The sequence below is a fragment of the Poecile atricapillus genome, chromosome Z (assembly GCF_030490865.1).
Source record: "Poecile atricapillus isolate bPoeAtr1 chromosome Z, bPoeAtr1.hap1, whole genome shotgun sequence".
In the NCBI taxonomy this organism is placed as follows: Eukaryota; Metazoa; Chordata; class Aves; order Passeriformes; family Paridae; genus Poecile; species Poecile atricapillus.
Window position 1 is genome coordinate 123,324,525 of NC_081289.1, and position 15,998 is coordinate 123,340,522.

General features: G+C 39.5%; 1 protein-coding gene across 1 annotated transcript in view; it reads left to right on the plus strand.

Annotated features, from left to right (window-relative positions):
- CMYA5 (cardiomyopathy associated 5) overlaps window positions 1–15,998 on the plus strand; it is a 45,523-nt gene that overhangs the window by 6,746 nt on the left and 22,779 nt on the right. Inside the window, exons 2-4 of the mRNA XM_058864199.1 lie at window positions 1,271–11,396; window positions 14,076–14,171; window positions 14,831–15,064. Of these exons, the coding sequence (XP_058720182.1) occupies window positions 1,271–11,396; window positions 14,076–14,171; window positions 14,831–15,064 (10,456 nt within the window). The remainder of the gene's footprint in view (window positions 1–1,270; window positions 11,397–14,075; window positions 14,172–14,830; window positions 15,065–15,998) is intronic.

A 15,998-nucleotide genomic window follows, 5' to 3' on the forward strand; every position in this document is an offset into this window, starting at 1 on the left:
AGACCTCTGCCTTCTGACTGGTGCTCAGCACCCTCTGGCATGGTGCCACCTGCTTCTCAGGGGTGTCCCCCTGCCTCTGCAGCCTGCAGGTATCTCTGACACCTGTGTGGTGCAGAGCCACAGCCTCTGGCAGTTGGTCAGATGGGTTGTGCTTTTCTGATCTCTGATCAGTAGGTAGGTTTCTTCACTTAAGCTGAAGCGCTTTATCCTAATCAGTGGAAAAGACCCTTCTCTGTTCAGTGGAAGCAGGATGTCGTGTGGCTAGAGATGTACATTCTTCCATGGGAGTGAGAGACTTCACTGCTTCTGCTCTACTGGAAGTCTACATCTTGTCCAGCAGATACACTGCCTTTCTTTCCGTTAGCTACAAATGTGATTTCCATAAATGAACTACTGTCTACTCATGAGATATTGGAGTTGAGCTTACCTTTTCTGTACTTTTTTTTTTAGTAAATAATGCAACCCTAAAAATACTAAACCCTCCACAAACTGTCTTTTAAGTGTTTTTGCTAACCTTTACATGCTTCATTTGAAGAATTTGAAGAACTTTAAGTTTTATACAGCTTCTCAGAAAAGCCTTTCTCCAGCCTTTTTACTATTTTAGCTGAGAGACTTAGTTGCATCATATGATAGTGTATTGATTACACATCATAGGGTTTAAAACTAGCTTTATGAAACATTGCCATTTCCTTTGGTGAGGTGCCAGTATATTTTAATTGTTGAATGTATTCTAAACTACTTTGTTAAATATCTAGAGTGCTTAGAGGATAAAATATATGAGAAGACAGTAACAAACCAGTGGATAGACTCTCTACTGCTTTGAGCATTGTATAATCATTCACACTTGCGCAAAGCAAGTGTGGGTGCTATTAAAACACTGACAGTATCTTTGAAGTGTTTAATGAAAGGTTTAATTTATACTGCGAGATAAACACATGCTGGAGAATAGCCCCAGAATCAGCTCAATCTCACACTGGCAAAACAAGGTCAGATCAAAGACTGTTCTTCCTGCATTGTCAAGATAATTTAAACACCTCCCCTTCATTGAACTAACCTTGCAACATGCAGTTTTACACAAATTCATCTAAAATATATAGTTGTGAAATGAAATATGACTTTTCTCATGCTTCTACTTCAAAATTTATGCTTATGCAGTATTTTTGACTTTGAAAGCCATTTTTGTTTTAATGAAGAATTCAGCTTTTTCCTGCAATAATGTAATTTGTTGTGTGTTTTTACAGCTTTTTGTTATTTGTTTTTTTGTTTGTAGTTTAAAAGATCTTACCCAAAGTGAAGATGTGAAACCCAAGCTGCAGTACATCATGACTAACCCTTCCTTTTCTATGGTAACATGTCAAAGTGAAGACAGTGGAATAACCTGGGAAACCAGCTCAAGCAGATGTTCTACTCCCTGGACCTCAGAAACTAGTACAGCTTCTGATCTTTACAGTATGGAAAGTTCACCAGTAGGTTCTCCTCCAGGAAAAGTTATCTTTATTATGGATGAAGGCAAGATCGTTCGGAAAAGGACACGCAAATCTTCAAATAGGGTGCCAGTGGCTACAAGACCGAAGGGAGGCCAGTGCAATAAAAAACGTGACTCTTCTGGGATGCAGAGGCAAGAACCAAGAACTGTTCTAGGAGATGTGCAATCCTCCATGTTGAATGTAGAGCAGGTGGAGGAACAAGACAGAGATGAGGAAATGATGGACAACAAAGAAGATCTAGAGAATATCACAGAAGAGCCTGTAAAACGTGCTCCAATAAGATCAATATTTAGGGAGAGCAGACTGAGAAAAGTCGGTCCAATTCTTGGAGGACCAGTACAAGCTAGAATCCAGCTGTTCAACTCAATTTTTGGAGGGACTGGGCCAGACCCTGAAACATTAGAGAAAAACAGAAACCGGAGAAGTAGCTCAGCTTCAGGAGATTCTGAAAAGTTCCTTGAAACATCAGTAAAAGAAAGACTGCAGAAGTTCGGTTCACTCTCAAAATCAACACCTCTGAAACATTTTCAGGGAGCAAGAAGTAAAATTCTTGAAACACCTTCAGAGAGAAGAAGGAAGCAAAGACAACAACTCACAGAACAAGCAAATCAAAGCTTTTCTTCACCAACACCACCTCTTGAAAAACAGCTTTCTAAGAAAAATGGTGTTTCATCTGAAAATATTGAACCTTATAAAATGAAAGAATCAGCTCTTCAACATGAAGAAAGAAAAGAGAGAAAACCTCTTTTGGAGACTCCAAATCAGGTTTCAGAACATCCGCTGAAGAATGAAGAAGAAGCCAGGAAGGAGCAAAGTAATTCAGTCGCAGCCAGAACATCAATAACAGAGTCAACAACCTCCATATTACTCAAGTCTGATGAAAAACAAGTGCCGCTTTCCTCAGCTGAAAAAGCAAACAACAAGCCAGACCAATCCCTGCTGACAGCATCAGATCATCTGGATGAAGTGAAGAAGCAGGAAGTTCAGCCCAATTCTGCACCACAGTCTGTTTCAGCTGATTTTGTTAGTGAACTAGATACACCAAGTTCCCAGCATATTTTGACTACAGAATCTATGTCAGAACATCCTGAAAGGGAAACAGAGAAGTCTTACTTACCTGATGTTCCATCAGCTAAATCCAAATATTCCACTTCAGCTGAAGTAAGACAGGAAGATATTATTCCTCAGTCATCAGAAACTGCACAGTCTGAGTCTGAACATGTGTTTTTACCATATTCTGAAAATGAAACAGAGAAGCAAGAAACCAAGTGTCCATCATCAACAACTGCACTGTCAGAGCCAGCAACTCCAGGAGAAGAGGGTCAAAAGAGCCCATCTTCAGAAACTCAAAATGTTCATTTGGAGAACCATACAAAATCTGAACAAGACTTTTCACTTCAGGAAACAGAGAGGCAAGAAATTAAATTAAAACCACCAAATCCTGAAAATAAAGATTCCAAATATTTCGGCATTTCATATCCTGTTCATACGGAAACAGAAGAAACACAGAAAACTTCAGCGATAAATAAAGCAGTAGATTTTGATCACTCTGATTTTTCCATTGAGGAAAACAAACAAGCAGAAGGTGGGCAAATGGTGATGGAACATCCAGACCTGTCATATTCCACTGAAGAAACTGGAGAATCAGAGACAACACAGATGGAGACAGAGCATCTGGACTTCTCTTCTCCCCAGGAAGAAACAGAGAAATTGAAGGGTGAACAGATGGAGATGGAGCACCCAGACTTCTCTTTTTCCAGGGAAGAAATAGAGGAACCAGGAAGTGCACAGCTAGAGACAGAACTTCCAGATTTCTCATATTCCAGGGAAGAAACAGAGGGATCAGAGAGTGCAGTACCGGATACAGACTATCCAGAACTGCCTTTTTCCACAAAAGAAACAGAGAAATCAGGGAGATCACAACTGGAGACTGAACATCCAGAATTTTCTTCCAAGGAAGAAACAAAAGAACCAGAGAGTGCACAGCTAAAGATGGAGCATCCAGACTTTTCTTTTTCCAGAGAAGAATCAGACAGTGCACAGCTGGACATAGGTTATCCAGACTCTTCTTTAACCAAGGAAGTAGTCAAGGAGATGCAAAGTGCACAGCTGGAAAAGGAACATCAGGTTTTGCTTTCCAAGGAAGAAACAGAAAACAAAGCATTCAGTCCTTTTGAACTTGAACAGTCTTATTCCCCTGAAAAAGAAAAACAAGAAGAAAAAGAAGAGCTTACACAGGTAAATTCAGATTTATCATGTTTGGTGGAGGAAGCAGAGAAAGAAAATACAGAACACCAGTTGGTACATCCAGATATATTTGATTCCACTGGAAGGGCTGAGATGCAGCAAACTGGGTATCTGGAAACAGCATTTTCAGATTTACCGGACCCCATGAATAAAACAAAGGAGCAAGAACTATCACAAACAGACAAAGGAGAACAGCCACAGCCAGGACAACAGGATTCACAGTCTGGAGGAAAGCTGGATTCCTCTGCTACAGAAATGCAAGGAGAAACTGCTCAAGTGCAGTCAGAACACCCAGTTTGGCCACATTCTACCAGAAAAGAACAGGAAAATAAAACTTCACAGCTGAACATGAAACAGCTAGAGACAACATCTTCCACTGGCAAAACAGAACATCAAAAATTGCAACCAAATCTGGGACAAACTGATTCCCAGGGAGAAATGGTACAAGAAGCTGTACAGAGAAACTTAGAAGGTCCAGAGCCATCATGTTTCATTAGTGAAGCAGAGCAACATGAAAATGCACAAGCAATTTCAGAAAAGAGGGATATCTCATTTGTCACTGCAGAAGTGATGCAAAAAGGAGTGGAGTCAGGAGCTTTGCAGTCACAATTGACTGACAAAGCAAAGCCCTGGGAAATTACACAAATGGAGCAGGAGCAGTCTTTTCCTTCCTGTTCCACTGCTGGTACTCAGCAACAGGAAACACCACCACTGAATGTGCCCCAGCCAGATGTTTCATGGTCCCTTGGCAGAATGGAACAAGATACAGTACAAAGAGAGGTGAAACAGCAGGAAACAGACCAACAAGAAGCTGTGCAAATGGAAACAGAGTATTCAGGTATTTCAGAAACCCTGGGTAAAGAGGAACCACAGGTCATAGACCAACTTAATTTGGCACAGGAAGAAATAGCTCGACCAGGGTTAGTGCATCCATCTTTGCCATACTCGTTCAGTCAAATGCAAGAAGAAATGCAAACAGAGCCAGCATATCCAGAAAAAACTTTTTATGTAAGTACAGAAACAGAGAAGGAAACTATACAACACAAATCACAGCAACAAAAAATAGTACATCCAGAGATGGAGCAAATATTATCGCCTTCTTACAGTGAAAAAGAAGCTCCAATCAAAATGGAAGTAACTTCAGAATACCCAGATTTGCGATATTCCTCTCATGAGCAAGAAAAATTATTGAAAAACCCAACCTTACCATTCCATTTGAAGCAACAAGAAACTGAACCAGTAACGGTGGAACATCCAGATATTTCATGTGGGAGTAGTGAATCAAAACAAGGTGACATTGTGGAGCAGGAGTCAGGATATCCAGAGCTCTCATACTCCATGGGAGAAACTCAGCAAAAATCAGAACATTTGGGTTCACAAGAAAGCCTGAGTGAAGCAGCACAAGATGAAAGTATGGAAGTAGAATCTCAATACCCAAATCAGTCATGCTCACAATTAGATTCAAAATATTCAGATGCATCGTTTTCCTTTGGTAAAGGCAAAGAACAATCAACTCAAAAGTTTGAGTCTAAACATCAAGAATTGCCTAAAGTAGCTAGAAAAAGAGCTTCTCCAGCAACTGCACAAATAGAGTCAGAACATCCAGAAACTGCATCAAGGGAGATGAAGCATCATGGTTTGTCACATTCCACTGGTGAGACAAGCCAGGAAGAAGTAGCACCGTTGGATCAAAAACACAGAAAACTTTCTCTTGGCAGAGAAAAGCAGCAGAAAGCCACAAAGCAGGAGTTTGAACAAGAAAAGTTAACACGTTCTCCTGATAAAAGGGACACTTTTAAACATGCCCAGGAGAGCTTGGAACAACCAAATTTATCATTTTCCATTGATAAGCCAGATGATGAAATGATAGCACCGGATGCGGAGCATACTGATATGGTATCTCCTCTGGACAACACAGAGGTACAACAAAGAGTACAAGAAACAAAGCAAACTTATTCCTTTGGACAAATGGAACAGAAAACTGTTCAGCCAGAAGTGGAAATGTCACATTTGTCACGTTCTGTGGGTACAGAAGAGGAAACAGAAATGGTAGAACCGGGGCAGGGACATTCTGATTTGCCTTACTCTGTTTTCAGAGTAGGAGGGCTGCAAACATTACAGCTGAAACCTGAACACCCTGGTCTACCACATTCCCTCAACAAAGTGCAGGAAACAATCCAGCTGGGATTGGAAGAGCCAGGTGCATTTTACAGTCATGACAAAATGAAACAACTGCCACCTGCGCAGCTGGAGACAAGCCATGCAAACTTGGCACCCCTGGACAGGGAAGTGGGGCAACGAGGGACAGAGCAGACAGCTGTGGAATGCTCTCAAGAAGAACAGTCTGTCAGCAGAGCAGAGCATCCACAAGCTGCAAAGGAGAAACAGAGAGCTCCAGATGCACCATCCCAGAGTGGAAAAATGGAGCAAAGAGAAATGTTAAAAACAGAGGCTAAGCATCCTGATTCACTGCATTCCATTGATAAAGCAAAGCCACAAGGAACTACACAACCAGTGTTAGAAAAACCAGATCTGTCATCTTGGCCTGGAACAACAGAGCAAGGACTAACCACTGGAGAGGAGAAACCAGGCTTCTTGCATTCTTTCAAAAAAGAGGCACAAGGCAAGAAAGCACAGACAGAGTTGGGACATTCAGAATTATGTCATTCTCTCAGTGAGGCAGAACAAGAAACTTTAAATGCAAAATCACACCATTCAGATTTATCTGCTGGCAGTTTAGAACACCATGAAATCATACAGCCAGAGGCAGAAATAATGGATTTATCATGTTCAATTGGTGAAACACAGCAAACTCAAATTGCTGATGAGGATTTGGAGTGCCTGGATTTATTTCATTACACTGGCACAGTACAGCAAGAAAAGATTCAGCCAGAGCAAGAAAAGACAGATGAGTTTCCATTATCTCTCAGCAAAGCAGAGGAATGTAAAGATGCAGGAATGCAAGCAGAACACCCTGAGCTGCAGTGCTCAATGGAGAAAACAGAAGGACAATTGCACAATTCCCAAGCAAACTCAGAATATGCAGATTTGTCATTTTCTGTTGGCACGGCGGAACATCATAAAACAACACAGCCAGAGATGAAAGAACAGAGTTTGTTGCATTCATTTGTCAAAACAGAGCCGTCATGGGCTGCCCTACCAGAGTCTGAACATGCAAGTGTCATGGATGACATGGGCAAAGTACTGCACACAGATTTGTCCTCTTCTGTTAGTGAAGAAAAACAAAGTGCACAGCTGGAGGTCAAACAGGAGAGAGGAAGCTATATGTTACACCCAGAGGAAATAGTACAACTAAAATTGGAACAACCAGTGTTTTCAAGCCCTCATGGCATGGAAGAGCAAACAAATACATCCCCAGTGGAAGGGAAGTTCCCAGACTTCTTTTATTCTTCTGGCAAAACAGAAAAACACGATGCTGCACAAGCAGGGTTATTGCCTTCTGATGTTTCATATTCCACAGGAAAATCAGAGCAGTTGCAACCAGAACAACTGAATTCAAAACATCCAGATTTGTCATACTCTCTTGGCAAAGCGGAGACTCATGTAATAAAGCCACTAGCTTTATCATATTCCTGTGGCAAGGCAGAGCAACCACAGACTGCCCAGCTGGAGCATCCAGAGATACCATATTTCACTGGTGAAATGAAGTGGAGGGATGGAATCCAACCAGAACAGCCACGTGTTAGTTTGCAGTCCTCTGGAGTTGAAACAGAGCAACAAGAAACACCTTCTGTAGCACATAGCTTTGTCAGGACCGAGGAGCAGGGAACTGCACAGCCAGACTTCAAACAATCAGATTTATTAAGTCCTTTTGACAAAGCAGAAAAGCGTGAAATGGCCCCACCGAGAGCAGGACATTCACAGAAGCGTGACACTGGTGCTCCTTCATCTCTAAGTGCTCAGCTGGAAACTGAACAACAAAATTTATCATTTTTCACTGAGGAAGCGGACAGCCACAAAATTCAACTATATTCATGTCTTACTGAACAAACAGTGTCTGTACCTTTGGGTGCTCCACACACTGTCTCTGAAACAAGTCCTGGAGGAAGTCCAAAGTCTTCACCAATAGCTGGAGGCTCACCTCCAAAACGTTTAGATATATCTTCCTCCCGCTCTAAAACAGAACACTTAGAAACTTCCCTACCTGAGCCAGGGTCCTCTTTTGCAAGAAAAGAAGCAGAGAATACAGAAAGTTTTCTATGTTTGCCTGTAGCTGCAAAGTCAGAGGCTGAATGTGAAATTTTACCTGAAGCTGGGGGAGAACAGACTCCACATTACTTTCACACAGCTACACAATTACAATCTGAACAACTAAATGTATCATATTCTACAGATAAAATAGAAACTCTAGAAAGTCAGGATTATTTGACTGTACCTTCAAAACTGCAGTCTGAATCTTCAGTTCCATTTTATTCAGCAGATGAAACATATCAGCAAGAAGTTCCACCTTATTCAAAACCAGTCTCTGAATATTTGGTTCCCACAATGTCCTTTGCTGAACAAGAAAGTCAAAGTAGACAGCCACTTATTACCCAGCCCATACAGTCAGAGTGTGAACATGTAATTCCACCACACAATGAAAAACAATTGCAAAAATGTCAACTCAGTTCATCTGAAACAGCAAGCTTAAAGACAGTGCATTTGGAGAGTGTGTCTCCAGGGCAAGACCAAGACAATACAGAATCTTGCTTGTTGGACACAATGTATTTGTCTCCAGACCAGCTAAGGAGTTCCCCCAAATTCACTACTGAGCAATATGAGCAAGAAATGCAACCTGATGAACAGACAGTGCCAAGGTCAGTGACCACAGAGTCAAAGGTGACTGGTGTAGCAGACCAGCAAGCAGTGTCATCAGAGTCATTTATACCTTTTCATAAATTACCTGGAAAGTCAGAACTTGAAAAGTCAGTATCAATGGCTCTCACTGATGATGAAAAGAAACAAGATGTTCCATCAGCTTTGTCTGATGTAGCAGACATGCTTGGAAAGCAATCTAACAAAGTTTCAGGCATTTATGCTGAAGGAGAGCATAGATGTGAAATGCAACAATGTTTTGAAGACCAAAAGCATACAACCTTGGAGCATCTGGGAGTTGTTTCATCAGATCTTGTTCATGAAACTGTGACACACAAAACTCAGCATTATTCTGGTGAATGGGGCAGCCTTTCTTCAGCAGAGATGAAACCTCTTAGCTCAAGTTCTGAAGAAAAGCAGAGCCCAGATATTCCATCTTTTGGGCTGGCTAGCTGGCTGGTAGAAGAGGTGAAAGCTCGCTCAGTCAGTCCAATAGAGGCCGCAGACGTAGTCATGCAAGGAATTCAGCTTACTCCAAATGAAACTTCTGATGTTGGATCAAAACAATTCCCAGCTGGAAGTTGCACAGAATTTACAGTTCATGGGACTACAGAGACTAAGAGACATACATTTAGAGTTTCTGAATCTGTGTCAAATAAATTTCCTCACACAAAGTCTTCAGACACTAGTTCCAGAACACAAAGGTATGATTTACCATCTCTTGTAGGAGATAATCAAGGTACAGAAGTTTTTCTGGAGCATGAATTTAGTACTTTAAACACTACAAAAATTGAACCAATGCAACATTTGGAGGCAGGAAAAGTGTCTGAAGTGCCTGAACATTACCTGAAAGGAAAAGAGGAAGAAATAGAACATGCGAGTGCTGTAGAAGACAGTCAGCATGCTCTGGAGACTACTGAACAAAAAGATCTATTTAATATAATTTCAGAAGGTTATGAAATACTCAATATTCATGCACCTTCACATATTTCTTCTGTCGATCAAGAAGAAAGTAAACATATGCCTGATAAATTAGAATACTTGGAAACAAATCCTTCATTCAGTAGAAAATTAGTTGAGAGCCAGAGAGCCCTAACTTCTGGAAGAACCACAGAAATTTCAGAAAGTTCAGTTTTGGGAAAGACTGCAAGCCATGAACTGATAGAATTGGTCAAAAAGGATGATGTTGAGGATATTGAAGAAACCCAACAAGAAAACCTCCTGTTGCCAGAAAACAATAATTATGCAAAGTTGGATCCTAATAATGGTACTGCTGATATGGATTATTTTGAAAAATACACATTGATTGATGACAAATCCCCAATTAAACCACAATTTGAAAGACGAATTTCATTGTCTCCTGTGACAGAAGACCCCAATGAATCTATGGAGGAAGCCAAAACTTTTAAAGAAGATACTGAGGTAGATACTTTGGAAGAGTTTTCGTTACTTGACGACCTTGATGAAGTCTTTTATGGTACCATAAAAGGAGAAAGTAAAATGCAGTCTTATGCAGATGCTTCAAAATTTTTACCACTGCAAAAATCAGTTGATTCTAGCAGTAAAAGCGTTACAAATGTAGAAGATGACTGGAAGTCACCAGGGACCCCACTCTTCGATTCAGAAGAAGGAGTGCTAGAACGATCTCTCTTGTTCCCTACCACTGTTGCTGCAGTTAACCCAGAGCTTTTAGAGGAGCCACCTGCCCTATCATTTTTATACAAAGACCTCTATGCAGAAGCAGTAGGAGAAAAGACAAAAGATGAGCCTCCCTCTGATGAAGACAGTGGCAATTCTAATGCTTCTTTCCCTAGTAGAAATTCAGACACAGATGATGGAACTGGAATGTATTTTGAAAAATACATTCTTAAAGATGAAATTCCAGGTAAGGCCATAGGGCCTCAAAAAGATCAGATACCAAAAGATGAGTCCTTTAGTGGAGGAATTTTGGTTAGGAGTTCAGAGAATAAGCAGAAGCAGGGATCTGGTGATGTTCAATATGTCAAAACTGAGGTTCAGTCAGAAAGGGGTGTTATGGAGAGAGACAAATTCCAGGTTGACATCAACATTCAAGCAACAATTTGCAAGCCAAATCATGCCATTCCTTTTGGAAGCAAAACAGTTCTTTCAGGTACAGGAACTGATATCACTGAACAAAGAGAAGAAGAAAACGTACCAGTAGAAAGAGCTGAAGAGCTGCCAGAGCAGTCAAGCCAACAAGGATACAGTCATCACATGGATTATCAGGGAGGTGCATATCAAGAAGCTAGTACTAGTCAGGAAGAACAGCAAGATATAACAACAGTTCCTCAAATGGAAAAGTATGTTCCATATGTCAGGGCTCCCACTGAAGACAGTGTAGATGATCAGTTTACTCAGGAACATCTGTCCTGTGTTTCTACCATTCAGCAAACAGAGAATCCAGACTTGCAAAGCGAGGAGCAGCACCATGATGTTTATGAAGATTTTGCTGAGTCAATGGACTATGATGTGATTACTCAAGAAGAGCTTTTGCAAGATGAAATATCATCTCAATTTACACACGAAGAGCTATTATTTGAAGACAGGGACTCCTTTGATAATGCTGCAGATAGTTATGAATTTGTTAATGAGCCAGAACAAAGAACTCCTGTTGAGCTTGAAGATTCAGGCTTTGTGGTGATGTATCCTGAAAAATCAGCAACAAATGTTCCTCATTTTGAGAGCCCACAAAGAGAACTGAAGAAAACACAAGCAGACACTTACTGTTACCACTGCAAATGCCCAATATCTGCTATTGACAAGCTTTTTGGAGAGCATAAAGACCACGAAGTCACAACACTAGATGATGCGGCAACCAAGATGAAGGTAAGAATTAATTTGGGTTAAAAAAAGTACCTACTAAGTCTAATTTCTTCTGTCCTCCTGCATTGTCAAGAGGAGAGGCTTCAAAGAGCAGTCCAGAAGCTAAGTTGTAGTATCTATTAAATAAAAACTATTCCTACACACCTGTTGAAGATCTTGAAGGAAGACTATCTTATTAAGGTATTCTCTGGAGTCCTATACTGGTATTTTACTTTATTCAGAAGTTTGAATGACCTTGTTTATACATAGTTGTTACCAGACTTTCCATCTTTCAGTCTTACTGTATAAGTCTGTTTTAGTTTTGATATGTAGGGGAAGAAATGGGAAGAATGTTGTTTTTATGAAAATATAACTTGAGTAACAGCAGCTCACTTCACTTGACAAGGTACAGGTACAAGGTCGCTCCGTATGTGGAGACCAGTATTATCATAACATGTTCCCTGTCCTACGTACATGCATTGGTTGCTTGGAGATGTTAGACAAATTACCCTACACAGTTTTGTTGAAGTGCTTATTTTCTGTTCCATTCAATTTCATCTGCAAAATGGCTTTAAACCAGAGAGGAATGTTTTACAAGGGCATCTAGTGACAGGACAAGGGCAATGTCTTTAAACTGAAAGGGGACAGGTTTATATTAGACATTAGGAAAAAATTTATTCACAGCGAGAGTGATGTGACAGTGGAACAGGCTGTCCAGAGAAGGTGAAGATGCCCCACCCCTGGAAGTGTTCAAGGCCAGGCTGGATGGGGTTCTGGGAAACTTGGTCTAATGGAAGGTGTCCCTGTCCATGGCAAGGAAATAGGGACTAAATGGTCTTTAAAGTCTCTTCCAACCCAAAGCATTCTGTGACCTGAGTTAATAGCATTGTGGTGTCAGCACAGGTAAGAGTTTATAAAGTCCTATTTCTTGCCACTATATAGTGGCAAGAGCTAAAAGACAGCTAAAATGCCCTCCATATCATTAAGCTAGTCCATTGCTCTAAATACTAGTGAAAATGCTTTTTTTCTGTGGAAGCTATTGCTCATTAAAATGCAGTTCTGCTTTTACAGAAAGCAGAAACAACATGTATGTGATACCTCATTTCTCCCATATCAGATCTGTTCATGTACAAGTGAACATACCATGCATATGTTCCTTTCTTGGTTACCAGCTATTTACTCTCACCCCAGCAAATGAAAGGTGAGGTCTCATTTTTGGCACATGTTCATTTGACAGGAATAGAGATTTCATGTCATTTTACTGAAATTCCAGAAGAGCTGGTATTTATGGTATTTATGTTATCTTTTTATTAGCTCATATGTAGAAGAGAGAAATCAAAAATAGGAAGAGTCAGTGTTACAGTTTCAAATATCAGTACTTACAAACTATCTCCATGGCACTCAGATGTAGAGCTGTTTTTCATATATGGCCATTCATGCTTGACTTAGCAGTGATAACAAGGCACGAATAAGTCAGCAATAAAGTCACAGATCCCACCCACCCCTCAAATGGACCCACATTACAGCAAGTCAAGTTAAGCTGAAAATAAACATCCCATGACATCACTCTCTGGCTGTGGAGCACGGATATGAAGCCAGTATTAAATTTGGCTGCAACACAGGCCTGGCTTCACATGATTTCTAACTCTCAGGGCTCAGATTACTTTGAGACTGCATTTGTATGTCTCTTGTTACTTCTGTTTCATTACTGAGTAAGATAGCAAAATTCTTGTTGCATGATTTTAAATTTTTTTAAAATTATTTTTTTATTATTGTTTCATGAAAACTATGAGAACATAGCTTCACAGTAAATTAAATGAGCTATGGATGGCATCTGTCAGATTCTACAGGTCATCCTGACAAACAGAAATTTGTTTCCAAATCTTGATGATTTGCCCTAAATATTTTTAAAGGGCACTTTCATTTGTATTGTTCTATATGGCATTTATAATTAATGTAAAGTCATGTGCTTTTTTCCTACCGATCTAGCTGCAAAATTTTGCCATAATTAGAAGCCATTACAAAGGAAGATAACCTTCCTTTTAGATTTATGCCATTGAATTAAAACAAAGCATTTTTATAAATTATGAATTGCACCGGAGCAGTTGAACAAATTATTTCCATAAGAGGTCAAAAAGCGCTAAGAAAAAGTTCTGAGTTGTCTCTGATGTGTGTTGTGTCTTGGACTGCTTTTGTTTCCACATAACCCAACCAGTGATTTTGATGATTTCTTGTTTACATAAAAGTATATCTAGTTATCTCTATATTGATCTCTATAGAGAGAAATATTTTTAAATTTCTAATTAAAAAAGCCATGACATGGTATAATCTATTACCCTCAGAACTACTTTTGTTATCTTCTTTTTATGGGCTTGTTCCTGTGATCTCTCAAGGACACTCATGAGGCTCTAAGTACCCTCACTCTCTGGCAAATCTGCATTGGAATTCATAACGTTCAACAGCTTGTGTGGACACTACACCTTATCAAACTGGGCTCACTTGTTTTGGTTTGGAAACAGTTCTGTGACTGTTCCCGTTGCTATTTCTGTGCCGGTCTTTGCAGCCAGGGTGATACTTGAACTTACTTAGCAATTGTTCCAATCGTGGCTCATGGCAAAAGGAAAATATTCACCTAAAAGAAATTCTGTGTAAAAAAGTTTATAAAATAACCTGCCTAAGTTACTGAAACATTTTAAATTTCAGGATCAGTTAAGTAAATTGCTAACAGCACTGGAAGAAAAGTCAATGAAGATTGAAGAGTTTGTGAGTGATATTGAATTGCGATTTAACTCAGTTGAGGTAAGTCCAGAGTTTTATCACACTAGTTTTCTCTCCCTCTACAAATTTCTAAGATATGTTTGCCTTGTTGTGCAGCATCATTGCTTCCACTAAAATGGGCTGCTTTTCCAGTCCTCAAGTCCTTGACCTCTCTGGAAGTTCACTGGAAGGTGTTAACTTTGGAGGAAGAAAAAATTGCTTTTTTTGCACATTACTGCAAAGTGGAATATGTAACTGTCAAACACTGAAGGAAAAAATTCCTTTAATCTTTTTTTTGCCTATAAAAAGCTCACACTGTGCCTTCATTTAGAATCCCATGAGAAGCATCTAAATTAATTTGCCAGTATCTTAAGTTCTGATTGCCCAAGTTCTTAAGCCTTGAGAACTGTATTAACTCCAGTTGTAAGTATGCATTTTTAGCTATTTTTTGGTCAGACTTCCTATCTCAGTGATCAAATATTAAAGTTTAATTTTAAACCCTAACAGCAAAACAAACAAACAAACAAAAGCTGTTGTTGGTTTTTATGTATTTCTCTAGAGATATTTCTCCCAGAGGAGTTTGCCTGCAGAAGTAAAATTGTCTTATTGTCAATGTGCCAGAATGAATCTGGTGGATGGCTTGTGCATGGGTAATTGAGAATTCCTGTGTATTTATTAAATGTTGTCATTTTATTCTTCAGGAAAATTGTAAGAAAAATGCAGACTTATTAGAAAAGCAGAATGAAGAGATGCTTAAGAAAGTGGTAGCACAATATGATGAGAAATCAGAGAACTTTGAGGAAGTGAAGAAGATGAAGATGGAGTACCTGTATGAACAAATGGTAAATTTCCAGCAAACTGTTGATTCAGCAAAGGAAACTTTGGAGACAACAGTAAAAGAAACAGATGAAGTGGATGGATTTGTTTTCTTAAATGTAAGTAAAACAGGCTTTCATGCTGTAGCTTTTATTTTATTAGTTAAGAAAGGACTTCTGTATCTGGGGTCTCAATGAATTTTTTTTTTTTTTTAAGATAGCTAAATCCTGCTAGCTCAGCTATTCCACTCTGAAACTGCTGGATCATTTGGTTTTGATGTAGGAATTCTCAGAGAGAACTGTAGAGAGGAGGCACAGGACAAAAATGTGACTTATGCTACTAAAATGGTGTGTTCATTTTTTTTAGGAAGGTGAAAAGACAGTTTGATAATATATCTAAAATTAATAACTGAGAAGTAAGAGATGTTAGAGTATTTAGGTATTTTACTATATGAAAAATGAAATACATATTATGTATAATAATAAATAACAAGAAAGTGATCTTTGAAACAAGAAAAAGTAATTGAAAAGTAAAATTGTTTCTAGGCCATAAGGTCTTTTATCATGTATTGTTGTTGTTTTGGGGTTTTTGTTGTTGTTATTTTGGGGTGTTTTTTAATGAGCAGTTTTTTTATGAGATAATTTATGCACTCAAATTACTGAGGGTGTGATAAATAATTACCGTTGAAGAACAGTGAGGGGCTGTGTTGGTTGCTGACTGGGGTGAAACCTCAACAGTGAGATAGGCTAAGAGCTGTGCATGTGATGTGCATGTCTCTAATGGTCCTTCCTGGATGTTAAAAACATCTCCAGTGAATCTGCTGGACTGGACTGGACCTACTAACTTATACAGCCATTAGTCTTAAACTTTGTCCAGAAGGTGCTGCTCATCGTGGGTCCTCCAATACTATTCCTGTGCTGCAAGACTTGTCCTTAAGTGAGCCAAAGTACTTTCTTCTCTCCACAAGTGTCATTACCAGTTTCAAAGAGGACAGAGTTTCTGGGAAAATAATCTTCCTCCATTATGGAATTAGAATGTGGCCTGGAAGTTGCA